The sequence below is a fragment of the Xyrauchen texanus genome, chromosome 31, assembly GCF_025860055.1.
Source record: "Xyrauchen texanus isolate HMW12.3.18 chromosome 31, RBS_HiC_50CHRs, whole genome shotgun sequence".
NCBI classification, from domain to species: Eukaryota; Metazoa; Chordata; class Actinopteri; order Cypriniformes; family Catostomidae; genus Xyrauchen; species Xyrauchen texanus.
In genome coordinates this window covers 28561119-28589047 of record NC_068306.1, presented here as the reverse complement: position 1 = coordinate 28589047, position 27929 = coordinate 28561119, and the positions used below count along the sequence as shown (strand labels likewise).

Here is a 27929-nt window from a genome sequence, read left to right as displayed (position 1 = left end):
TTCAATTTTTTCAATGAAGTAATCACTAGGGCAATCTGAATAAAGTTTGAGAAGTTATTAGTAATTTGTAAGTTACTCAACACAAAGGAAAAGTACACCAAGTTTTTGGAAGAGTTTTACAGTCTTTTATTAACATACATAAGCACATAGCATGTCACAAAATATATTGTGCTTGTTTCAAAAACAGCATGTGAGAAGCGGACAAAAAAAGGAAGAGATAGAAAAAAAAAAGAGAGAACTTTCTGGAGTTGCTAAGCCTTGGTTCAGGGGCAAAGAAGAAATTACTGTAGAACAGTAGTAGTAGTAGTATTAGTAATAATAATAATAGCAGTGGTAATAGTAGTAGTCTCCTTGTAGTTTTAGGGAGAAAGAGAATAATAGTAATCACTACTAAGGAGGTTGGAGGGTGAACCAGAGTACACTGAAGTCATTTCAAAAGGGGCGAAGTTACTGTTAAAGATGCACGCTAACTCCCATTGAAAATCACCAGCTTTCATACTGAGCAACCTGGTTTTCTTTCTGACCAAAGAAACCCAATCCAAATGCATGCCAACCCTTGACCATTTTTAATGGCCGGTGAATCAATCCATATTAGGGATTATAGCACATTTTACATGAGCACAAAATAAGACCTATTTACAGAACAATACTACATTGGTTTAGTCTTATTGCTTGCTTATTCCTCTTAGTATTTTTGCAAATAATTTTTTGTAACACAAAATCAAGGTGTATTAACGACTGAAAATATCATACTTAGGAAGACAGAGGACAGTGTGTGGTGATAACCTAGTGGTTAAGGATATGGGCTATGTTTACTGGTAAGTTTACTGGTTGTGTCAATGTAACGTTAGTGAGATAACCTCTCACCGTTGTGCCCTTAAGCAAGACGAGTAACCCCTAGGAGATCTCTAGGGGATTAAATCCCAGCTATTATCTTTGAGTGAAAAGTGAGTGAAATTTGGATTTGTAAATGATGTGACACTTAGAACACAAAGGTTTCAATATGGTGAAATCCATAAAATATCTTATAAATTGCTTTCGCTAAAGATAATCATTGAATAAACCCTAAGGTCACATCACTCTAGATGTCATGTATAGAATGTGATTAATCCATTGTTAACTAGCAACAGCACATATAAAAGATTATGATGGTCATATTAATCCATCCATCCATCCATCCATCGTCAACCGCTTATCCTGTGTACAGGGTCGCGGGGGGCTGGAGCCTATCCCAGCTAACATTGGGCGAAAGGCGGGGGACACCCTGGACAGGTCGCCAGTCCATCGCAGGGCCACACATAGACAGACATACACTCACACTCACCTCAGTCATATTAATATTACATTAAAATGATGGGGTTACAGAGGCGTGGAATGTGTGATTATAAGATGTTTCCTTCATGATGGGAATGACCTCACTTTGGACTGCGTAACTAAACAATAACCAGGTTGAATATCCTATATCCTAAGTAAATTTAGGCCAGAAACATACTCTATGCAATTACGCAAACACATCTAGCTGCGCTTGATTGATTTTTTGCATCGCTGTATGCTGAAATGTGTCCAAACGTAATTCATAACGCAAGTAAGTGTTGTATTCTCAGCCTTGCCACAAGGGGCACTATAGCAGATATTATCATAATCTGTCTTCTGGTACAAAAAAAGTGACCATAGACGGTCAGCTACTGTCATGACAGCGCAACAGTTTGGAAGGAATATTGTTAGAGTCAAACTGTTCAAAGTTCATACCTGCAAAGCTCCAATGAACAGGATTTTTAATAGATAAGCGGACTATATATATATATATATATATATAAAGGTGTACTTTACAGTCTTGAGGGTCTAAAGGTATATTAGTATAAATTATCATAAAAGATTATTCTGGATTACTCATGCCAACATGTATTTGTTTCAAGAATGTCAGCTTTTAATGACACTTTATAGATTACTTTTAATTATTTATTCATGTATTTTTTTACTGTCACTGGTCGGTTCCCCAACACGAAATTTTTACTTTAAGTCCCAGAAAAAAATATCTTTGAACAAATGACTTTGAACTTCACGTCATTGAACCACAGAGAGGTGATGGTATCTGAAGTTATCTCTATTGCCCCCTTGAAGATTAAAGTTTGTTAACATCACACTAACGCAAAAATATGTCAAGTGCATACACTACAACGGGATTGCGTGCTTGCCTTCCTCTGTCAAAGCATTCCTGTTTGTGTACTTGCGTAGAGTATGTCTGTGGTCTCCTTTATAATAGAGGACTCTCCCCAATTATATTAAAACACGTATATGCAGGTATACATACATACATACATACATACACAATGCCGAATATATAAATAAAACATTCCCCATGTGAGAGTCCACTACAAATGTTATTGCCTAAGTTTCTTAACAAATCGAAGCCAATTCTATTGCAGTTATTCAAAACCAAACAAATATCAGGAATGCCATAGTTCATACACATTGTTTCATATGTAGTCAAAATATACATATGCCACTTGGCGCTAAAAGTCCTAAAAGGCGGTTACAGCAACACAGGGCGAAATGTCAACATACTGGAAATAATTGGCACAACACAAAATAATTTCGTAATCCCACAAACTCTGTTTTGTTTGCTTAATTTGAGCGTCGTCGCACTCAACTGAGGCTAATATCTAGTTCTGACATGCCTTAGCCTCGAAGAGATCCCTGACCAAATTATTAATCAAACCAAAAGCACCTCTGGGCGTAAAACTCATACACATATTGTGTGTATTAGTATATTCCACTAAGCAACCAGCCTGAACTGCTAACATTGTGGGAAAGTCCTACCATGAACTTGATTGAACCACTGAGTAGACATGAGCTCAGTGTTGATTAAGAAAATCTGATGTTTAACTAAAACTGAATGGTCTAATCTGCTACTACACACACCTGTTAGGCACAGGGAGTCGATACAACACAGGTGAGCGCTAGATACGCACTGTGCTATTCTCTGCATAGCAAAACAATTGAAATGAAATAAATAATAAACACACTCACATGCACATACACAACCCGAGAGTGCTCATACCCAGTGGCATCTTTAACAATAACCTGAGTCCTTTTCTTCGATGACTAACAATTTAATTTTTCTAAAACATTTTGATGCAAGACTTCTGAAAATTTTGTAAAATTATTTTTCTTCGAGGTGTCGCCAGGATTTGTCTCTAATCATCATCTTCCATCACAGGGTCTGTATCCCAACATGTAATGTCGATTTCTGTGGCAGACAGTAAAGACAGACCTTATAATATGATTGTTTTGTGGCTTTTAATCCATGTCTGTTAGCTTTGTGGTCAACTATATGCTAGTGTACTCCTAACATTTGTTAAAACATACTTTCAGCAAATGTTTACACATTTAAAATGTATTTGTTTTTTTCTTTTGATGAAATGGACCAAACATATTAGCGATGCAAATGTTATTGGTGCATCAGTTAAAATGCTCACAAATTATAGCTTTGATATTTATATATATATGCAAAAATAACCATTTTAATTTCCATGATCCTAAGTGAAGGCAAATGACAGGATTAAACATGCGCATAATGAGGTCATGTGACAACAATGTAGTGTGCTATTGTTTGAAATGTATATCACTGCATACATAATGTGTACTGTTTCACATACTTTGTTTTAAAAACAGTCAGCATTATTCAGTATACTGAATATTAAAATGGGACAAAGCCTTGGATACATATTCATGTTACTGAAGTATGTCAACACAGGAAATAAAATGGTCTTTGTCAGCCATATCATGGGATCTTTAAACCATTACTGTGATTTTACCTGGTGGTTTGTTGTAAAAAACTGGTGTTGGATTCACTTTTACAGTGCAGTCGTCTGACTGGGCGAAATCCTCCTCCTGTGATTGGCTGAAATAGCCTTCACTTGCCTGTATGAACACAAATAATCTGCTAAATGCTCCATGCAAACATATTTCACAGTAAAATAAATCATTAAACTTGTAGTGTGGGGTAACAGGCTACTCAAAATTGTATTTAGATAACCAGTAACATCCTAAATACATGGCACATCAAGTGCTTTGTTACAGTGAGGTATGTGGCATTAAACTGATGTGAAATATAGAACATATGTTGCCATCTAGTGGCAAAGTAAATAATAATAAAAGTAAATAAAAATAAGGAATGACTGTAAGCACTGGGTGTAAAGAGCACAGTGTGGATATTTGCACCCCGGTAGTCTGGTAGAGCCAGAAGAGAAGGTGAAGTTGTGGACTGTAGTGTAGAACATCTGTATTGGAGTTTTTGTGCTGGTGACCCTAGTTCAAATTCAGTTTGTGACATTTACTAACCACCAGACATATAAAATAAATTAAATTAAGTAATTTCATATAATGAAATAAAAAGGGCACTTATTTATACACAATATACAGTACTATATATATATATATATAACATTAGTATATGTAATACAGGTATGCAATGTTACTAGACAACACGCCAACATATTACATATCTAGTAACAAACTATTATGATTATTCTAATAGTTTTATTAAATATAAAATATAGCATAATACAGTATATACACTAATACACTAATAATATAAACACAACATATAAAATGTTATTAAACTATGCATTTCATAGTATAACATATTAGATATCTAGTAACAAACTATTATGATTATTCTAATGGTTTTATTATTTATAATATAGAATAATACAGTATATACACTAATACACAAAAAATATAAACACAACATATACAATTATATTATACTATTAAACTACTTGTAATTATACTATTTATAATATACTACAAACATGATATATATGTTATTATATAACACATTTGTATATCTAATATGTAATGTTACTTGACAAAATGCCCATAACATGAACATAACATTACATATCTAGTAACAAACTATTATGATTATTATTATGGTTCTATTATATATTATATAGCATTATATATACAATAATAGTATTATTACTATAATTGTATTTTAATGCATTAATAATATGGACCAAAAATATGAAATGTTTTATTATGTTATTAAACAATATGTTATTATACTATATATGTATAATATACAACATACATTTCACATATGTTATTATATAATAATAATAATAAATGTAATTTGTAGTGTTACTAGACAAAATGCTAATAGTATTATATGTTGCATATCTAAAAACAATTATGATAATTCTATTGTTCTATTACAAACAGTATATTATAGTATCATATTTTCAATAATTCACTAATGATATAGAAAAAATATCTATTATATAAAATATGTTATTAAACTATATGTAATTATACTGTAAATACACACAATTTATGTTATCATATTATATACTATTTTATAATAGTATATATGTTATTAGATAAAAAGCTAATTGTTTATCTGCCACAATTTACAGGGTGTAAATAGTACCTGCCATAAAAGATAATGTAGTATGGGAAGGAAGGCAGTATATATAGTTTAATATGACTAGCACAATGCTCTTACCTGGGTCCCTTCTTTAAGCAGCGTGTCTCCATTGGTCAACAGCAGCTGTCTGTCATCCAGGTCCTGGCTGTCAGAGCCGGAAGCATGCTGCAGGGCCTGCTGGTAACTCAGGGTCATCTGTTGGGGTCCGGCCACATCTACCAGGCTGGAGGGGTCGTCTTCAGTGCCCGTGCAATAGGGGGTGTCAGGTACCTCATTGAAGCTCATGATAGGCTGAGGGAGGCTGGGGGACGGGCTAGCCAGATGAGGCTCTGGGGTGTCCTCCATCAGGTCCATGATGTGGGAGGCCTGGGAGGGGGCAGTAGCTGGTGCCGGACCGCTGCCCCACAGATCCAGCAGGCTGTCGTCTGTGTTTGATGATGGCTGGGGGGAAACACTCTGAGTGATCTTGGCATGACCTGATTCCTGCACTGGAGTTTGCTTTGGAGTTTCAAAGGCTAGAGGAAGGCAAAGTAAATTAAGATGCCATGTTCATGAGTTTATTCTAACCTTATAGAAACTGTTTTAACACTTTCTATAAAGCCTGTATACAGTATATATTGCATAAAGCCAAGGTGTTCATAATGCCTTATAACACATGATGCTAACACATAAAATGTGGTTTCCCTTCTGTCGCTCTCTCGACGTTGTGTCGGAGAAGCGACACTAGGGGTCTCTCTTGAGCACCGAAATATGCCTCTGACTTGTGAAAAAAGGCCAATGAGAAGTTGGCATACCCCGCCCCCGGACATACGGGTATTTAAGCGGGCAAATACGGTGAGTTCATTCAGAAAATTTCTTCGGAGCCGATGGTAGTGCATGCAGTCTGCTGCGAGTCACACATCAGTTCCTGCTTCTCCTCTGACGATCTGCATGCTGTTGGATTGATGGCGCATAACATCCGCTTTCTCCTTCTTGCACGGCTGTGCATTGTTGCCCCTGGGCACTTCTACAGTGCAGATAACTCGAAAGAGTACTATATAAAAGAGTGATTTTATTTAAAAGAGTAATTTGCTCTAAAAGAGCAAAACACAGCGGCGTTGAACGTCCTTTTCAGGACGCGTCTTTATAAAGATGCCTTTCTGCCTGTGTTGTTCCTGGATGCGGTATAGTGCTCTCCGCTTCAGATGGCCACAGGCGTTGTCGAGTTTTCAACCGGGCTCTGCTCAAACTCCCGTTCAAAATGCTCACGCAAAAACATATTCTGACTTGCATTCGGCATCTAGATTGGTTTGCAGCGGTAGACCTGAAGGACACGTACTTTCACGTCTCGATTCTGCCACAAAATCGACCCTTCCTACGGTTCGCGTTCGATGGCCAGGTGTATCAGTACAAAGTCCTCCCCTTCGGCCTGTCTCTGTCCCCTCGCGTCTTCATGAAAGTCGCAGAGGCAGCCCTTGCCCCGCTCTGAGAGGCCGGCATCCGCATACTCAACTATCTCGATGAATGCCTCATCCTGGCCCCCTCGCGAGAGTTACTACAGAGACCAGGTGCTCAGGCACCTCAGCTGTTTGGGACTTCAGGTCAACTGAGATGCGCACAGAGGTGCGCAGTTAGGTCAGTGCTTTTGTTTCTGCAGGAGAGGCTGGAGGGGAGGCTGTCCCCTTCCACCCTCAAGGTGTATGTCACCGCCATCGCGGCTCACCATGATACAGTAGATGGCAAGTCTCTGGGTAAGCACAACTTAATTATCAGAGGCACCCAGAGGCTAAATCCCTCCCGGCAAAGCCTGTTCCCCTCCTGGGATCTCTCAGTGGTCCTCACAGGCATCCAGAGACCCCCCCTTCGAGCCGCTAGACTCAGCTGGACTCAGGGCCCTCTCTCTCAAAACGGCCCTGCTGATCGCGCTCACCTCCTTATCACACCCAGGGCGTGCCCCCCCCCTTGCGGGTTCGAGCGCACTCAACCAGAAGTGTTGCGTCCTCGTGGGCACTGGCCAGGGGCACCTCCCTGGCAGACATTTGTAGAGCAGCAGGGTGGGCAACACCTAATACCTTCGAGAGATTTTACAATCTCCGGGTTGAGTCGGCATCGTCCCGTGTTCTCTCAGGTCCAAGCCCATAGAACTCGCTGACGAACTGGCCGGGTGAATCGCTTGTGCCTAGCGCCCTTTCCCTCAGCCGAGGTAAAACCGTGCGCCTATTTCTCCCAGGAGATCCCATCTCTCGGATCCCTGGATGATTCCTCCCTAGCCCTCATGGGTCCGCAGTTCAGCAGAGGAACTCGCCGACCCAATCCACTATGGGTACTTAATCTACCCTGTACTGGAATAGGTGCTCCAACGGTCAAGGCCTCCATGCGGACTCCCCCTGTGTGTAATTTCCACCTTACGAGTGGACTCCCGTGTCTCCCTTATGCAGTTCCAGCTGCCTCGGTTGCCGTGCTGTATCAACTCCCCCCTCTCTGAGGCTGGATCTACAACCACGTCGTTTTTTCCCACATAGGACCTAAGCAGCCATGTGATGTATTCGCCACCTATACCTCCCCTGCAGGGTAGGTGTGGTCTCTGCAGGGTCTTTTCCCCCTGAAAGAATAGGAAACTGGGTAAGACCCGCTTCCCTTGATGCATGTAATGGCCCTGGCCATGATTACTCTATGCGAGTAACATTGAGAGAAAAGAGGCCCAGCCAGGCTTGGCCCGTTCCCAGGTTGGCAAGCATCACCTTGTTCCCCTCATCAGGGTATCAGCAGTTCACATACACGGCTCACCACATGGCATGATTTAAGTGGGACCCATACTGTCGCTTCTCCGACACAACGTCGAGAGAGCGACAGAAGGGGAATGTCTAGGTTACGTATGTAACCTCCGTTCCCCGATGGAGGGAACGAGACGTTTTGTCCTCCCCGTATTTGCCCACTTAAATACCCATATGTCCGGGGGCGGGGTATGCAAATACTGTCTGCCAACTTCTCATTGGCCTTTTTTCATAAGTCAGAGCCATATTTCGGCGCTCTAGAGAGACCCCTAGTGTCGCTTCTCCGACACATGATCTCATTCCCTCCATCGGGGAACGGAGGTTACATACGTAACCTAGACGTTTTTGAACAAGTGTTTTAAAGCATTATTTTCTTTTAACATGCAACCATGAATAGGTATGCTAAATATAACAAAAGTATTAGAACTTTGGTTACTATTATTTACGAAAACATGCAACTAATAATTAAGTATTTTATAAGACAATATAATGCTATACAGTACAGTGGGCTTAAAAATGAATAGCACCCCATTCAGACTATTGTCATAAATTAATATCTGTGATTTAGAATTCAATTAGGCCTGGATACAAAAAAGGAATTTTTAGGATTTTGAAAATAATAGCACAAAAACTATTGATGTACAATAAATAGGATATACACTCACCTAAAGGATTATTAGGAACACCTGTTCAATTTCTCATTAATGCAATTATCTAATCAACCAATCACATGGCTGTTGCTTCAATGCATTTAGGGGTGTGGTCCTGGTCAAGACAATCTCCTGAACTCCAAACTGAATGTCAGAATGGGAAAGGAAGGTGATTTAAGCAATTTTGAGCGTGGCATGGTTGTTGGTGCCAGACAGGCCGGTCTGAGTATTTCACAATCTGCTCAGTTACTGGGATTTTCACGCACAACCATTTCTAGGGTTTACAAAGAATGGTGTGAAAAGGGAAAAACATCCAGTATGCGGCAGTCCTGTGGGCGAAAATGATTTGTTGATGCTAGAGGTCAGAGGAGAATGGCCCGACTGATTCAAGCTGATAGAAGAGCAACTTTGCCTGAAATAACCACTCGTTACAACCGAGGTATGCAGCAAAGCATTTGTGAAGCCACAACACGCACAACCTTGAGGCGGATGGGCTACAACAGCAGAAGACCCCACCGGGTACCACTCATCTCCACTACAAATAGGAAAAAGAGGCTACAATTTGCAAGAGCTCACCAAAATTGGACAGTTGAAGACTGGAAAAATGTTGCCTGGTCTGATGAGTCTCGATTTCTGTTGAGACATTCAGATGGTAGAGTCAGAATTTGGCGTAAACAGAATGAGAACATGGATCCATCATGCCTTGTTACCACTGTGCAGGCTGGTGGTGGTGGTGTAATGGTGTGGGGGATGTTTTCTTGGCACACTTTAGACCCTTTAGTGCCAATTGGGCATTGTTTAAATGCCACGGCCTACCTGAGCATTTCTGACCATGTCCATCCCTTTATGGCCACCATGTACCCATCCTCTGATGGCTACTTCCAGCAGGATAATGCACCATGTCACAAAGCTCGAATCATTTCAAATTGGTTTCTTGAACATGACAATGAGTTCACTGTACTAAAATGGCCCCCACAGTCACCAGATCTCAACCCAATAGAGCATCTTTGGGATGTGGTGGAACGGGAGCTTCGTGCCCTGGATGTGCATCCCACAAATCTCCATCAACTGCAAGATGCTATCCTATCAATATGGGCCAACATTTCTAAAGAATGCTTTCAGCACCTTGTTGAATCAATGCCACGTAGAATTAAGGCAGTTCTGAAGGCTGAAAGGGGTCAAACACAGTATTAGTATGGTGTTCCTAATAATCCTTTAGGTGAGTGTATATATATATATATATATATATATATATATATATATATATATATATATATATATATATATATATAGTTATAAATTCAATAATATAACTGTAAATTTAGATATATATAGAAACCTAAACATATCGTTGGAAATCTGAATACATAGTTTTTATTTCTGATTTCTAACTATATATTCAGATTTACAAGTACACTCAAAAACTTATTTGTAGATTTACGCATTTCAATTTAATAATATACCAAAATAATTCAATACCATCAATTGAATTGAGTAAACTTAAAAATAAATATATTAAACAAGTATTATTATTTTTATTTTGCTAAACATTACACAATTACATTTTTATGGAATTCTTGTTATGAAATCGAAAGGCAAATATTAAAAAAAATATTTGAATATATTCAATATTTTATATAGAATAAACAATTTTTTTTAGAGTGAATATATTTTGATTTCTAACAACATATTCAGATTTAGAAGTAGCCAATATGTTTAGATTTAGAATTTATATAATTATTTCCTGTTTGGTGCTCCACAGTAATAATACTTACTAATAGTACTTATTATTATTAAATTATAATAATAATTACTATAATTAATGCACATTATAGTGTAATATTTATGTGTATTATTTTTTCCCCTATATGTTACTTTTATTGATACAGTCAGTCGAGAGATGTCAGGAAATGATGGAATGTGTGGTGTGATATAGGATTGGGAAATGCAAGCCTGATTCAAACTTACACTCCTGCATGCATGAGCACGAGAGCCCGGAATGTCAGTGCACATGCTAACGGTTAAGCCACGGCCCCTACAGTACACGATGTAGTATTTGTAACTATAGTGCAAGTTACAGCTAAAACCTCACTCACATCTCACTTGCACTGCCATATAATCAGAATGAGATGATCTTTTCCACCCACTTACTACATTACATCTTGACTGAAGCATTCATGAAATGATCAAGAGCCAAGATTACAGACAGAATGATTCTAGATCAAATCACATTTTAAGGCCTTACCAAACTCCCTTCGAATGAAGTTGTCTTTTTCCTCCTGAATGGCGATTTTGGGGATAGGAGAACATCCGGTGGTCATGCTGCGCTCCAGGATTCCTTCATTCGTGTCATCTGAGACATCAAAGAGAAGGTGAACTTTGAATGTGAGCTTAAACTAATCTCAAACAACTCAAAATATCAATCACAACACCGATTACAACTTTGTCAATAGTCTGAATGGGGTGCTAAAAATGCAAAACAATAGCAAGCAGTGATTTTGTCAAAATTGCAGCTTCTCCTGTGTCCATCTGTCAATGATTGTGACATCAAAATACAGACATGCCAACATGACCAAGGCACAACACATGGCAGTGCAGTGATAGCAGAAAGACAAGTTTTCACAAGTAAAAGTAGCAAAAGTATTCATGTAACATGTTGTTTCTCAACGTGCACACTTCTACAAACATCAATGCAAGAAGGATGGCAAAAATGTCTTAATGGCACTGAAGTGTGTATTATCATATACAGTACATCTAACAATGTATCATGGCACAATGGAATGATACATACAGAAACTCTAAAGGTTGACCTCTTGATCTCATGACAAGCTAAAGCAAGCTGACAGGTTAAAAATATTCAATTAATTCAACTGATTAAAAAGGGGGCTGGTAGTCAATAAAAGACAATATTTATAAATGTGAGAATGCAGACAAGATAATCAGGAATTTATCTATTTGTATCGTGTGTGCAATTTTAGGAGTCATTCAAAATAGGACACACTAGCCCAATGGAAAGAAAAAGAACATATGAGATCAATTTAATATCTCAGTTGTTTCTCTAGAAAGATATGGAATTCCTGGGATGGAATATTGAGATTTTCCTTAAATGAATGTTTTGGGTTCAATACAAGTTAATCTCAATAGACAGCAACTGTGGAATAATTTTAATTAGTGCAAAAAAATTATTTAGACTCATCTATCATTCCTTTTCAAAGAAATTAAAGAAACGCAGTCACAGCGAGGCACTTACAATGGAAGTGAATGAGGCCAGCCAATAAACATTAAAATACACAATACGGTTTCACGTGGCTTTTGTGTGATAAAATCAGGAATTTACCAGCGTTACAGCATTTTCCAGATTACAGGGATTACCGACATCATGCCTTCATTACAACAAAGTTGTAATATTGGATATAATTTTACACAGATATGGTTAGTAAGTGATTTTATTACATTAGAGTCATGTTAATATGTATAATGTTAACACCCTGTGGCTATACTTTTGATGTTTATGCACTGGCCCCATTCTCTTCCACTGTGAGATCCTTACTGTAACTTGAGATTTTTGCTATAAAAAAAAAATAAAGAGAAATAAAAAGATAAGTAAGAGTCAAAATTACTTTTTTGGGTAATCAACATTATGCCACAAATGTTACAGAAGAGATCTCAACAATGAGCCCATTTTCATACACACCAATAAGCTGAATTCTCCATCTTATTTAAAAAGAAATCGGACAAAGCAAGAAATCTGTGTTTACATGACATTTGGATTAATTGTGTCATTCTCTGCTTTTAACATCAAACCTTGAAGAGGCATGCGTACAACACATGCGCACATTGGATAAACCATTTAAGGAGTTTATGTCATGCAAAATCGCATAATGGGCAAAAATCTACCCATATCGGTAGGTTTATTCTTACATCATATATGATCTTACACCGAAAAAGGAAAGTTGTTTAATTCGGTTACATAACCACACATTGTGTCAGCTTATTAAGCATAATCGGTGTAAGAACGTGCATGTAAATGCACTCAGTATCACAAACCATGCTCAAGTTTTGCAAAGACCAAAATCTGGAATCAAATGTAAGAGATTCCAATACGAACATTTCTCATAAAATTCTTCCAAGACCAAATTATCTGAACTATGCTCTCCACAATCATTTTATATCCCAATGTAATAAATGTAGTCTCAATTGTGTCTATTTTTATTTCTCCCCATGATTTTTCAGAGCAACATCTGAGACAAAGCTGATACTTAAAACTTAACTGAGATCTTCATTAAGCCTCTTAAGTTTATAAAAAAGCAACCTCTGAGCAATACATTTTTCCTTTGGGAGTACCCATCTCATGGTCTTATACAAATCAAAAACAAAAACAGAGTTCAACTATGCAAATTTTGCAGATATACTTTTTAATGTCATACTGCTATATGTACAAGGTATCACAACTGAATGAAACTTGGCACAACAAAAACTGTAACAAAGACAATTCATGAGCAGACATAGACCATAATGAAGATGAATGCACAATAACAATTTCATGGGGAAAGTGACACGATTAAAATTCACCCAATTCTAAAAGAGAAATCCACACTTATCAGTCTAGAACAGATAAACTCTAGATACCGTGTCTTAGAAAAGACATGAGTCTATAGTCTTCGTAGTGTACGTTGATAATTGTGGGCGCCATTTGTCCTCGTGTTGCTGTTTAATTTGACAGTGAACACACCACATCAACTCCACAAAGGTCACACATGATATCACAGTCACACAGAGTCCACGGAACTCAAGCCCAAGGGCTTGGAGACCACAATCACGTGGAAGACACTCACAGGTGGAGCGAGGGAAGTGTATGCAGGGCCGCCGGGATCCGTCAGAAAGAGCATGGAAGGAGAAGAAGGGGAGTAACATTGGTAAGATTTAACCACTTCTCCCACAAGCAAAAAAAACATTTTATCTCAGTCTTCCAAACGTCCATGGCTCAGCTTCAAAAGAACACATATTGAATGTGTCCTGTGCAGAATACACAGTCAATAGACAACAAATATTGAACACATAAACTGACTATGGACCCATAGAAGATGGCATTGTGGATCAAATACAGTCATCTTGAGAAGGAATGGACTAGGACACTGAGAAGTCTGTAGTGTAATTAGCTAGTACAGAAGGTTAGATGTGTCTGAAGTGCTTAGAAAAGTGATTTTGATTTCATCACGAAGCCCTAAAACGGCTCTAGAGTTGGAAAATAATCTTTGAAAGATCTTTCACTTTCATAAGGCTTTGACAGCAGCTACTACAACTGCCATTCAAATATATTAAAAGGGATGGTTCAATTTTAAAATAAAATTATGTAATTATTTAATCACCTGTGTAGTTTCAAATGTGTATGACTTTTTTGGTTTTGTGGAACACAAAAGGAGATATTTGGCAGAATTCCCATGCTGTTATTTTCAATGTAACAAATCTGGTTGGTAATTAATTGGTAATTTCAAGTTCCTAAAATGACAAACAAAATAGTGTCATAGTAACGTTGCCTTCTTTTTACATACCTTATTAATTTTATAAATACTTAGTTAATTGGTGTTGTTTATCACTATATTTTGACTTAGTTAAGGTGTTTCATTTTTCAGTTTTATTAGTTTATATTTAGTATAAATGTGCATATTAAATTTAAAGGAATATTTCTGGTTGATTACCACTCAAATTTATTTTGACTCGTCCCTCCTTTTCTTAAAATTTCTTAAAAAGCAGGGTTACAGTGAGAAACTTAATGGAATGAACGTGGCCAATTTTTTTTTAAAGTTATAATACTCACCGTTTCAAATGTATAGCCACACGACATAAACAATATGTGTGTAAACATGATTTATTTTACACACATTTCTTACTTTCTGTGTAAATTTATAGCCAATTTGAGATATTTGTCATCATGATGTTGTAATGTCAAGAAACCCAAAAACATTAAAATGACAAAAAAATGACAATTTCAACTAATTTACAGCTAAAATAATGCACATTTCTGTCTTTAAACCCTCCAAAAATTGGCCCCATCCACTTCCATTGCAAGTGCCTCACTGAAACCAATATGTGGTTTTTTTTTGTTTGTTTTTTAAAGGAGGGATGAGTCAAAATGAATTTTTGTGATAATCAACATTATGCAACAAATGTTGTCAATTAACTTAACTTGTATTGAACCAGGAATATTCCTTTAATGTTGCCACCCTAATTGTTTAATGTCATCCTAATTAAATAAAACTATCAGGTGATATTATTCAATTAAATAATAATACATTTAAATACCTGATTATTATATATTTCTTTTCTCTTTTAAATCACTTCAATATAGCTAGCTACTTCTTATTAGTTGTTTGTAGTGCAGCTAACACATTTTTAAAAGTATAGTTTAATATATCCAGAATATTTAGCAGAACTTTTAAGACCTTACGAAAAAGTCTTCCACCCCTGGAGTCACAAGTTCGAATCCTGGGTGAGCTGAGTGACTCCAGCCAGGTCTCCTAAGCAACCAAATTGGCCAGGTTGCTAGGGAGGGTAGAGTCACATGGGGTAACCTCCTTGTGGTCACTATAATGTGTGGTTCTCACACTTGGTGGGGTGCGTGGTGAGTTGTGCATGGATGCCATGGAGAATAGCGTGGGCCTCCACATGCACTAGGTCTCCACGGTAAAGCACTCAACAATTCATGTGATAAGATGTGCGGATTGAGGGTCTCAGGCAACTGAGATTCGTCCTCTGCCACCTGTATTTAAGCGAGCCACTATGCCACGCCACCACGTGGACTTAGTGTGCATTGGGAATTGTGCATTCCAAATTGGGGAGAAAATGGGAGAAAATACAAATAATAAAAAGACCTTACAAAACATTTAGACCTCTTAAATCTTCTTGTCATGAACTGTTGCATGTTCCAAGATCCAGATGCAGAAGTAAAGGTGATAGAGCTTTTGTAGTGCAGGCTCCACGATTATGGAACAGCATGCCCTAGGATATTAGATCTGCTGAATCTGTCTGTTTTAGTCTTGTTTAACTCATTTGTATAGACTTGCTGAGTCTATACAAATGAGTTAAACATTTGTGAATGTGTTGTGAATGTGTTGTGTTATACTCATTTGTGAATGTGTTGTGTTATACTGAGTGTGTTTTGATTTTATGTTTTTTTAATCACATTGTGCTAAACTGCAATTAAATATTATACAAAATATGCTATAAAAAGTTATTATTAGTAGTACTTTAAACTACTGTTGAGTTACTTGTAGCTTGGGAAGCTCAGTTTCAAAGGAGCTTCCCCAAAATTGATAACTACTTATTGGTGTGTTTCTCACACAAAGCAATTGTGTGGTCTCTGATGATTTGGTTTAGTGTAGATTGCTATTATAGTATTTTCTTTTATTCTTTTTAGAGCTTGACAATAGTAATAACATCCCCAAAATTGCCATTTTGAGTTCTATGGAAGAAAGAAACCCATATGGCTTTCGAACAACATAAAGGTGAGTAACAGACAGAACTTAATTTTTTTTTTAGTAAAGTATCCATTTAACACTAGAAAATATTGCCAGTGGAAAACAGGGGTGCGTTCAGGTGCAGTGCAGTTACAGTGAATGCTGTGAAGAGTGCAGTGTTGGAAGCGAACAGAAAAATCTGTAATTCAGTCCAGAGCATGTCAACAGACTAGGCTGGTGACCTGGTGAGCCTACACTGATGCAGTGGCCCCCTTAGCAAAGATCTGTCCAGTACCTACCAGGTAGACCTGGCTGCCGCCTTGAGGGGGGCGGAGTGCGAGAGGGGGGCAGGCTGCAATCAGATGGACTGTGCTGCTGCCTCAAGAATGGACTGTCCAAGCGGCCTGGTAGACAGAGACAGGACCATAGTGCGGGACACACGGACACCCACACACACACAAAGATTGACGTACACAGGTGTGACAGAGGAAGACCAGACCAGAAAGACAGGAAGGAAATCCAGGAACAGAGAATAGTAGGAGATTTGTAAAAAGAGTAATCATTAGAGAGAGAAGCAAAAGTGAAAAACAGAAGAGATGACGGGTGTGCAACAGAAGTTTTAAAGAAGATCCAGGGTCATCAGAAGGAGAGATGGAGTTGACAGAAGGTTAAAAAAAGGAAATTAAACAGTTGTGTCAAAAACCAACAGATGGGGTGAGAAGAAGAAAAATTAGGGAGAAATAGAGAGAAAATGGTGAGGTAGAGAGAGAGAGGTAAGAAAACATCTGTTAGTGTGATGCCTCACACCCTCCCTGCTGTAAAAACCTTAAACCAGCCTAAACTGGTTTGCTGGTCCTTCCTTCTCTTCCAGCCTGGTCAGGCTGGTCTGGTTTGCTGGTTTAAGAGTAGTTCCCCTTCTGTCACTCACTCGACGTTGTATCGAATGTAGTGACACAAGGGGTCTTTCTTGAGAGCCTCACATACCTCTGAACTTGAGAAAAGGCCAATGAGAAATTGGCAGACAGAATTTGCATGTCCCGCCCCCGGACATACGGGTATAAAGGGAAGCGGGCGTGCGTCTGTCAGTCAGATTTTTTCTTCAGAGCCAAGCGGTTGTGCAGCAGCAAGCTGAAGTTCACTACTGTTCCACTCACCTCTGTTGGCGAAGCACTGCTGTTGGATCTACGATGCATTACCAGCGGCTTTCTTCCTCTCTGAACGCTGTGCTGTCCACGCCCCTGGGCACTTTGACAGCGCTGCTGTCTAAAAGAGTGTTTCCTCCTAAAAGAGATTGTGTTCTCTAAAAGAGTTTCATTTTCACTCACAAAAGAGCTATACACAGCAGGCGTTGAATGTCCTTTTCAGGACGCTTCTTTTAAAAGATGCCTTTCCGCCTCTGTGTAGTTTCTGGATGCGGTCGATATCTTTCCAAGACTGACGTTCATAGACGCTGCCTCATGTGCCTGGGTAGCGATCACACTGAGGTTGCGGCTTTCATTTCTCAAAGTAAATGCCACTTCAGCCACCCCCCATTTCGCTCCTTCTTCCCACGGGATTGAGGATGACCCGGCTGGAGATGGAGGCGATTTGGGGATGACAGCGGGCTCGGATTAACCAGGTAAATCCCACGAAACCCCCCTTTCTTCCCGGAGGTGCATGGCGATTTGACAAGGTCATGGAGTCATGGAGGTCACTGGTGCTGTGCAAGATCAGAGAGGACGAGGAACAAGTCACCTTAGTGTCCTCTTACTGGTCCACTCGGATTTGGTTCTCGGATCTCACGCTCCTCGTGACAGCACCTCCCTGGCAAATTCCCCTGAGGAAGGACCTTCTTTCCCAGGGATGGGGCACCCTCTTTCATCTGCACCCAGACCTCTGGAATCTACACTTCTGGCCCCTTTGCATGATGCGGAAGATCTGATTGACCTACCACCTGCAGTCATAGACACGATCAACCAATCCAGAGCTCCCACTACCAGGCAGCTTTACACACTAAAGTGGCACTTGTTCGCAAATTGGTGTTCTTCCCGGTCTGAAGACCCGTAGATGCGCAGTTCAGTCAGTGCTCTCATTCCTGCAAGAGAGGTTGGAGGGGAGGCTGTCGCCATCCACCTTGAAGGTGTATGTAGCCGCTATCGCAACCCACCATGACACAGTTGATGACAAGTCCTTGGGTAAGCAGGTGCCCGGAGGCTGAATCCAATAAGCAGTTATCACCTAGAGGTGCCCGGAGGCTGAATCCTCCCCGGCCAAGCTGTTCCCCTCCTGGGATCTCTCAGTAGTTCTTTCGGACCTTCAGAGACCTCCCTTCGAGCTGCTTGACTCAGCTGAGCTCAAGGCCCTCTCCTTGAAGACAGCCCCCTTGATAGCGCTTGCTTCCATCAAGAGGGTTGGGGACCTGCAAGCGTTCTCTGTCAGCGACACTTGCCTGGAGTTCGGTCCAGCAGATACTCACATCATCCTAAGACCGCAACCGGGCTACGTGCCCAAGGTTCCTACGACCCCCTTCAGGGATCAGGTCGTGAACCTGCAAACTTTTCGTTGCTGTGTCTGGTACATGCTTTGCGTATCTATTTGGACCGCATGCAGAGCTTTAGATGTTCTAAGCAGCTCTTTGTCTGCTTCAGCAGATGGCGGAAAGGGAACGCTGTCTCCAAACAGAGGTTAGCTCACTAGGTCACTGACGCTATCTCTTTGGCCTACCAGACCCAGGCCGTGCCCACTTGATGAGAAGTGTGGCATCCTCGTGGGCACTGGCCAATGGCAGTTCCCTAGCAGACATCTGCAGAGCAGCGGGCTGGGCAACACCCAACACCTTTGCAAGATTCTACAATCTCAGGGTTGAGTCGGTCTCATCCTGTGTTTTGTCAGGTCCAGCCGGTAGAACTCGGTAATACGGAACAGCCGACCGGGTGTTCTGCTTGCACCTAGCACCCTTCACCAAGTTTATCCAGTGCGCTTTCTCTCCCAGGTTAGCCACTAAGCTCTCCGTTCCTGGATGTTCTTCCTCTCTAGCCTTCTGGCCTGTGAATTCAGCGGAGGAAACGGACCGCAAGTGCTCTGTACTGGTGTAGGGCTCCACAGGCTTAATTCGCTCTTCAGGCAACTCCCTGTGATGTATTTTCTGCTGTACGGTCCCCCTGTCGGCAGACCCGTGTCTCCCTTAGGCAGTTCCTCTGCCCCCAGTCGCTGTGTTTGTAGAGCTCCTCCCTCATCAGGTAGGACCTGCCACCGGGCCACATATCATCTCCCAATAGTTTGGGCAGGATGTGGTCTCCGCAGTGTCTTTTCCCCCTGAAAGAATAGGATCGGGAAAGATCGCCTTCCCTAACGCATTTCATAGCATTAAGATAGCCCCAGCTGCTTACGCTCTATGCGAGAAACATAGAGAGAAAAGACTGGCTGGCTTGCTCCCATTATGTAGCACGTGTTCCCCCCTTAGGGGTGCTGGGAAACTAAGGTCTGTATATGACACCTTTTCTGGGGGCGTTGGGGAGGGTTAAGTGTTGCTTCTAGCACTCAGCAGCCTGCTTGCACCTGTGTCAGCAGTTCACGTAATGCGGTCTAGTGCATGGCGCTTTGAAATGGGACCCCTTATGTTACTACATTCGACACAACGTCGAGTGAGTGACAGAAGGGGAATGTCATGGTTACTGTTGTAACCTCCGTCTTTGCCACGACACTAGACCTACCACTGTAAATGACCGTACCTTATTCTCGGCTCCTCAGTGCAAAAACCTGACTGACAGACGCACGCCCACTTCCCTTTATACCCGTATGTCGGTGGGCGGGACATGCAAATTCTGTCTGCCAATTTCTCATTGGCCTTTTCTCAAGTTCAGAGGTACGTGAGGCTCTCAAGAAAGACCCCTTGTGTCACTACATTTGACACAATGTCTCATTCCCTCCATCAGGGAACGGAAGTTACAGCAGTAAACATGACGTTTTGGCCACTTGTCAGCCGGTCAGGCTGGGAGACCAGTAAACCAACTGAAGACCAGCTTGCCCAGGCAGGGAGACAAGCTTGACCAGCTTTAACCAAAGACCAGTCAACCAGCAAAGGCAGACTTAAGCATGTTTTTTCTTCTTCTTCAAAAGAGCTTTGATCATACAGTAACAACTCAAGGCAGAAATGTTTCCATGTTGGTACCCTTTAATAATGGTTGTGAAGAGTTGGACTTTCACTCCAATACTGAACAGGCTACTGTGTAATCTTAAGAAAAGAATGACATGACAAAGAATGATAAAAACATTGCATAGTTGAGCAGGATCAGGCTGGTTTATGCTAATAGTGTGCTGGTCGTGCTGTTGGGCCAGCATAGTCATGCTGTTCCCTATCTTTCTGGTAAATCTGGTTGACAAAGTCTTGCTGTTAAGCTAGCTAAGCATTAAGCCAGCATCCAAAACACAACATATGCTGGTGAGAAGCAATGCTGGCCTTTTCTACAAGAAATGGCTCCAATACTACTTAACTGACAATAAAGCACTCAATGAAAAATGTGCTTGGTAAACTGCATTGAAATTATATGAATTAATCCAACTAGAAGCCCTCATTTACTGTCTGTAGGTAGAGCCTTCAAAAAGTGGAGGCACATTTGAAGAAAATGTGATAACATGGAAGACAAAAGGAACCAAGAGACCAAGGAACTATTTGAATAAAAAGTACATATCTTGACAAATACATGTATTGTACAGAATAACATAAATTTAGGAAACTGTACAAGTTAAAAAAGCATGCAAAATGAACCAATTGATTTAAATAGTGTCTGATGTTAGCATGTTGCTAAGCTAATGATGCCACACTCTTAATAGGCAGTAAAATATGCCTATTAGTCAATAGTTGTCGGTGCTGAATAAAATATATATATTTCATTCAGTGTACAGTATACAGTATATTCCTATATTTATAGTCAACATTTCTCTCCATTGAAGGTGGAAGACATTTCTCTCCCTCTTGTTTTCATTGAACAATACTCTAATAAGCATTAAAAATAATTTACACACAAAAATAGGTCAAATAGTCTATTTTTAATTAGATTTAAGCACTATTTTTATCAAAACTTGTGTATTTCTCTACTGGTTTGCCTTATTAGAGTGGGATCCATGCAATCCCTTACAAAAATAGAGAGTTCACTGCAAATTTGCCGCAAACTTACTGCAGATTTGCCACTGATTATTTTTATATGTAAATGAGCTTTGTGGCAAATTTTCCATTGTTGTCAAAGGTTTGTTGGAGGTTCACCACTACTGGTGAACAGCTGCAAACTTCTGGCAAACATTTCCATCGAATCACATGCACATTTGCATCTCAAAATAATGAGTGACACATTTGTGGCTAGTTCACTCTTTTTTTGTAATGGATACTATAATGCAGCATAATGTAGAATATTATCATGAAAAAGTTGATTACGGATGAAATGTGCAATTTTTTCTATGCAAAAATACTTTCGCTTATCCAGTCTTCATATGCAGAGACGTAAGTAAGCCATTCATATGTTCATTCTCTTATAAAGTGTAAAAACTGTGGCACTATCAAATATTGCATTTTTGAGCATCCCGACTAGCAGGTGCAAATTTGGGGCGGGATTGTTTTTCTGATCTGTTTTGCCGACTAGTGACAAAAAGGGCAATATTTGGAAAACGTGTCATTGTTTTTACAGTTCTGTTAGTTGACGTTAGTGCTGCAGAATTTACACACTTCATTTTTAAATGAATCATTAAATGTATAACTTTATTGTTAGTTCTCCACCATCTTCCTTCAAACATATCTGAAAGTTTAGATCCTGTTTAACCTCTAAAACAAAAGATCTGGAGAAAATTGTCTGTGACTCTCACAAATCTGTTGTGATTATCCAGAGCAAGGATTTCAGCACTGTCTGAGGCAGATGGTCTCTACAGAGCTGTGCGGTTTAATTCACATTAAACGACAGCTTGAGAAACAAGTGAGGGACAAGTAGCAGGACAAACACAGGCTTAGGATTTAGCATCAACACTCTCCTCCCTTTTCTGCCCCATGATCTTACCAGTCCTGTGAGTGGTGATTGGTGAGACGTCCACACTGTTGGCCAATGCCCTCTCTCTCTGCTTGAAGTATTCCCGCGGGTTGTCGCGCCTCTGGGCAATGATAGCAGCTGCCTCCTATCAACACATTAACACAGACAAAAGGAGGTTAAAAAAATTGTTGTTTACAAAATGGATAGTTCTAGCTCTAAAATCTGATTGGATGACTCACATTAAAAATCACTCTAATATATGTGATATACGCACAGCTGTGACTGCACATCAGAGGAGCTCATAGTATGAACAAATGAATGAATGAATGTTACATTTATATAGAGCTTTTTATGACACTAAACTCAAAGCGCTTTACACAGTGAACAAGGGACTCCCCTCAAACAACCAATAGTGTGCAGCATCCACATGGATGATGCCATGGCATCCATAGTGCGCCAGTACGCTCACCACACACCAGCTATTGGTAGAGAGGAGAGATTACAGTTATAGAGACAATTAATGGATGGGGATTATTAGGAGGCCATGATTGAGAAGGGCCAATGGGAAATTTGACCAGGACACCGGGGTTACACCCCTACTCTTTTACGAGATGTGCCCTGGGATTTTTAATGACCCCAGAGAATCAGGGGCCTCGGTTTAACGTCTCACCCAAAGGACGCATAGTAATGTGTCAAGTTGCTACTGGCAACTGTGAACAAGAGCGGTCACTCTAAACATTGTGCTCCATTCACTTCCATTCATACGCAAGTGGACACAGGACAGCAGAAACGCAAGCTTGTGAAGAAGTTTTGCCTTTACTGCACTACAAATTTGTATAGCTAAAAAACATTTGACCAGTGGAGGATGTAAGAATCAGTGATTAACATCTAAGTTCAATTCAAAGTTGCATCGTTTGCAGTGTTGCGGGAAAGTGAAGCATATAATATATTGTTACACATTGAATGCATTTTTTTGTGACTTATTAATGATTAAAATCCCGGAGAATGACTTCACTTTGTTGCAAAATCAGAAGTAATGTCACATGCTTACACTTACAAAATGTGAGAGTTCTGGCAAACTTGCTGCAAACGTTTTTGCTCAAATTTGCCGCAAATTCACCACTGATGATTTTCACATGTCAGCAAACTCTTCATTGTTGCTAAAGGTTTGCTGCAGGTTCACCACCACACGTGAAGAGCTGCAAACTTCTGGCAAACATTTGCGGTGAATCGCAAGCTCGTTTGCATGGCAAGTTTGTACGAACATTGGATTTTTTGTAAGCCTAATGTGATCGCAAGTAAATGTTTACATAACATACTCTACACAAGAAGATGAACGCTGAGACTACTTGCTACACATGACCGATTTTGAGAGTTGTTGTGTTCAAAATGTGTCTGATCGCATCACATAATTTAACGCAAGTGTGCGTTGCATTATCAACATTGCCACAAGGGGCGCTATAGCCGACATTAGTGTGAACTGTCCGCTTCTATAGTGAGTTTTCTCTTTCAAGTCAACTACTGTCGTGGTCATGGTGGAGCCTACAAGGTTAGCAAAGCAATGCATTATGTGGCGGTCCCATAGACTCCCCATATGGGTGGTACATTGGCTGGGAGGAGACCAGAAGGTTTTTTATGGATGTCTATGGAGGAGATGAATCAGTGTGCTGAATAAACTGCTTTTGAGAGAAACAGCTCATCACTTAATGAATTGAGTGCATGTCTGCTAATCTTCAACATGTTCTACACTTAACAATACTTAAGAATTAAATATGTGTCGAGTTTACTATGATAAAGTTGCTGTTTTATAAGAGAAGTAACAAACAATGTTGTGATAGGTAGGTGTCAGTTTAAGGCTCTCCCCATTAATTTGTATGGTATCCGCAAACGATGACTTACTGTCATAACTGTCGTTATTCTCTCTCCTATGGTAAAAACACAGAGCTTGTTATCTCAGTATAGAAAATATGTGGTGGAGCAACAGTTTAAAGAGGAATTGGTGAGCAAGTAAGGTAAAGTCAATATATTTACAGAAACTTATCTGTATAATAACATTGAGTTTTATTTAACTTTTGAAGGAACTCTATTGCCCTTGTGAGTACTGAGGTTTACTACAGCTACAGTAATGCAAGAATGCACATTATGTATGTTCAACCGGACCACATGTTGGCAATGGATTTGCATACTAATGTAGTATGTTTCTTGCCTTAAATTTATTTGACAGAAAAAGTTTATTATGTTTATTAGTGTTTTTACATAATTATACACAATAATTTATTAAATATTGTTGTCTTTTATCAAAATGTTGTTGCCACTGTTGGTAAATAGCAATAAGCCACTTAAGTTGTCCATCAAATTGATTTTTTACTATGATTTAAGCCTCAATTGGTGTCGTGGCCACAGCCAATAAGCAGACAAAGGTTTGGAATGTAAAGTAACATTACTTGGTCTATTCGAAAACCTGATTCTGATTGGCTGGAAAGCATGCGTTAAAACCGTTTAATGCACAGTTAGTTCCAGTCAGTTTTAATCACTGTTCTATATTAATGTGCCTACTCTGCTGTCCTCCATAATGAGACATTGCAAGAGTTTTATGCCTCCGTCTAAACCACCTCCTGACACGAATAATGTGTTGCAATTCTGATTAATGGCATTAAATGTCAAAATCACAAAACACAACATTATCAAGTTATGCAATGTTGTCTTTAAATCAATTGTGAAGCGTTACAGGAAATTGTAACGGAAGTGCCTCTAGTGTTCATCAGTTTCATCTTAATTCAATCAATCGTGCAGCCTTAATGGATACCACACCGATGTCTCAGAAGTCAAAGTTTGCAGATTTCAAAACATTGTGGATGTTTTTCCACTTATCAAGAGCAGTAAGTTCCCCTTTTACTGAGTGTGTAGTCTCCAAAAAAACTCATGTCCAATTAATTCAAATAAATGTGATACTATCACAATACTTTTACACTGTGTCTGATTTAGAATGGGCAGAACCCTAGCTCCAACGACCCCTAGAAAAAGTTAACCATTGTTTTTATTCTTCCAGTCGAAATTTGGAAATCAATGACAGCTGTAACTAATCAATGCTAGCAAGTGACCATGGTATAAGTGGGATAATCCATGGCTAGGTGTTTGTTAAACGTTGTGAATGCACTTTGTGTTGGGTGGTTCTTCACCTTCACATCCTGGACTACAATTGTTTAATGCACTTCTAACTGTGGATATTTGTCATCTATTGATATAGGCTTTATCCAGTTTCTGGACCCTTACCCAGACTCCACCACAGGTTAAGGCATGACACAATGCCCCCTTAATTGTTTTCATTTGCCCTGCTTTGATGTATTTTAAGCACACTGTACATTTAGAAGGCTATTTTAGATCCTGAGGAGATCATGGATGTAAACCAATAATAAATGCTGTGACAAATACTAACTGCAATGTGTTATTAGTGTTTTAAATTAGGCTTTATTTTTGTCATTTTCCAGACTGAAGGTCTCGCACCACCACCATCGTTGACTGCACACACAGAGATACACTCACCTGAAATAGCAAGAGGAATCCCACTGACCCACATGTAAACCCCAATAGAATATCTGTCACCACCACAACACAAATCTGCATTGGCTCACAGTTTATATTTAGTTTGAAAAACACTAAGAAACAAGGTGATGCTAGTGTGAACCTCAAAGCTCTGTATCAACCCACCTGAACCTCTGATTCCTTCTTGTCCAGTTCAGTGTCTTCACTGCTGGGCTCTGTCTGCAGAGAGGAGGAATGCTTGTTAATGTGTATGTCCAGCAGAGGGCAGCACACCTTCTGCTTATTTTGGAACAGTTAGATGTGGGTTGAGCCATTATAATTCAAACATAGTCGTTTGTAAATGATTTGCCTCCCAAATGACTAATACAATAAATCAGAGTAAATTTTAATTTTGGGAAAACAATCCGATAGGTGCCTATCCTTTATGTGCCTCGCTCAAAGTTCATGGCTTGCACCTTGCTGGAATCAAACCAGCAAACTTCTGGTTACCCCATGAACCATCATGCATCATCAAAAAATGTGATTAATCAAAATATTATTCAGCCCTCAAAATATTTACAAGACACCAAACCTGGTTTACTGTATGCAAAGCACATGCTTTCTTACAATCATGGGACTCCTTGACCTCTCTTTGGCCTCGTCTTCCTCCTGCATCTTCTTCCTGAGACAAAACATATAAACAACATAGCATTATAACTAATGTTCAGTAAGTGAATGGCTCAGTAGTATTGATCACTGTGACCTCTCTCTTACCTGTGCACCTCTATCTGCCTCTCCCTTTCACGGAATCGTTTCTCTCGTTCCTCCTGCTCTTTTCTCTCCAGTTCCATCCGCTCTTCCTCAAAGCGCTGCCGTTCCTCTGAGGCCTTCCTTCTCTCTTCCTCTTTTCTCAACTCCTCCTCCCGCTTTCAACAAGACACAAGATACATCAGTATATTCTTGGTCAAATTAATGTACAGCCACAATTGTATTTGTTAACCCTTTCACCACAGAAAATCTTTAGAAGCAAAACTGCATAAGATAAAAATATTTGTTTTCTTCTTTTAAGCATAATCTAACAATTTTTTAAGTTTATACATAAAACAAGAAGAAAAAAAAATGCCAGTGAAATAGGAAACATTTATTTAATACACAATATAGCTCTACAACCAAGTCTTATTATTCAGCAAAATTTTGCTTTTCAGGTAATTATATCTTGTTTATATGACATTTAGATATTTTTTACAAGAAAACAAGACAAAAATACTTTTTTTTTTGCAGTGTTTTATTATTTAAAAATCTTTTATTGTATGAGGTTCTACCATTCAATGGACACAAAATAAAGCGAAGCACTGCAGAGCACTATACGGAACAGCTAACAGTGTAAGTGGCCAAAGTACAATTCGGTTTATGTGTGACTCAAATTTAGTCATTAGCACAGTCTGTGTAGACTGTCCACGTGTGGCCTAGATTTTCTCGATTTTCGCTTGGACAGTCCTCATCTGTGCATGATTGTACTAAAAGAGTATCACAAAGCAGCTGTAAAGTACATGTGTTGAAAGCATTTGTATTTGCTTGCAGACAAAAGAGTATACTTTGGAATGCTGAGCAATTGACCATGTGCGATATTAAAAAAAAGGTTAAAAAACAACGTATTTTTAACCTTTATTTTCTAAGTATTTTTGAACCTTTAGAACTAAAGAGCTGTTCATTATGTATCTTATAATCAATGTCTATAAAAGATATAGGCCTCTAGTTTTATTTGTATTTTAAAAAAATTGCAATAAGCAGTTACATAGTATATACTACATCACTTTCCATATTATTGACTTTTTATCTTTTGACTATCTCATGAGATATGCATAATTTGAATTTGGAACAGTATGATAGTAATAGCCGTGATATAATAGTAATAGTAAATGCCACAGCTGGAACAACAATGAATGACTTTCCAATCTGAAAGAAGCGCTTCCTCATTAATGGTAATGCCAAAACAATGAGGTAAGTCATCAGAACAGTGTGTGCTAGCACTGGTTATAGTGATTCACATTACCATCCTTAAGATTCTCAGATCTTTATATCTAACCATCTTTGCATCAGAAACTCAGAGGAATCAAATT

At 39.4% G+C, this 27929-nt stretch overlaps 1 protein-coding gene across 5 annotated transcripts in view; it reads right to left on the bottom strand.

Annotated features, from left to right (window-relative positions):
* Window positions 1–301: 301 nt before the first annotated feature.
* LOC127624619 (drebrin-like) overlaps window positions 302–27929 on the bottom strand; it is a 124389-nt gene continuing 96761 nt past the window's right edge. For 2 of the 5 annotated variants that reach the window (XM_052099412.1, XM_052099413.1), the window contains exons 7-15: window positions 26584–26735; window positions 26437–26491; window positions 25996–26049; window positions 22318–22432; window positions 16594–16698; window positions 11083–11190; window positions 5513–5949; window positions 3819–3924; window positions 302–3250 (exon numbers count right to left, since the gene is read on the bottom strand). In XM_052099412.1, the coding sequence (XP_051955372.1) occupies window positions 3198–3250; window positions 3819–3924; window positions 5513–5949; window positions 11083–11190; window positions 16594–16698; window positions 22318–22432; window positions 25996–26049; window positions 26437–26491; window positions 26584–26735 (1185 nt within the window). In that variant the 3' untranslated portion in view covers window positions 302–3197. The remainder of the gene's footprint in view (window positions 3251–3818; window positions 3925–5512; window positions 5950–11082; window positions 11191–16593; window positions 16699–22317; window positions 22433–25995; window positions 26050–26436; window positions 26492–26583; window positions 26736–27929) is intronic. The other 3 variants (XM_052099414.1, XM_052099415.1, XM_052099416.1) reach the window with 3 other exon arrangements.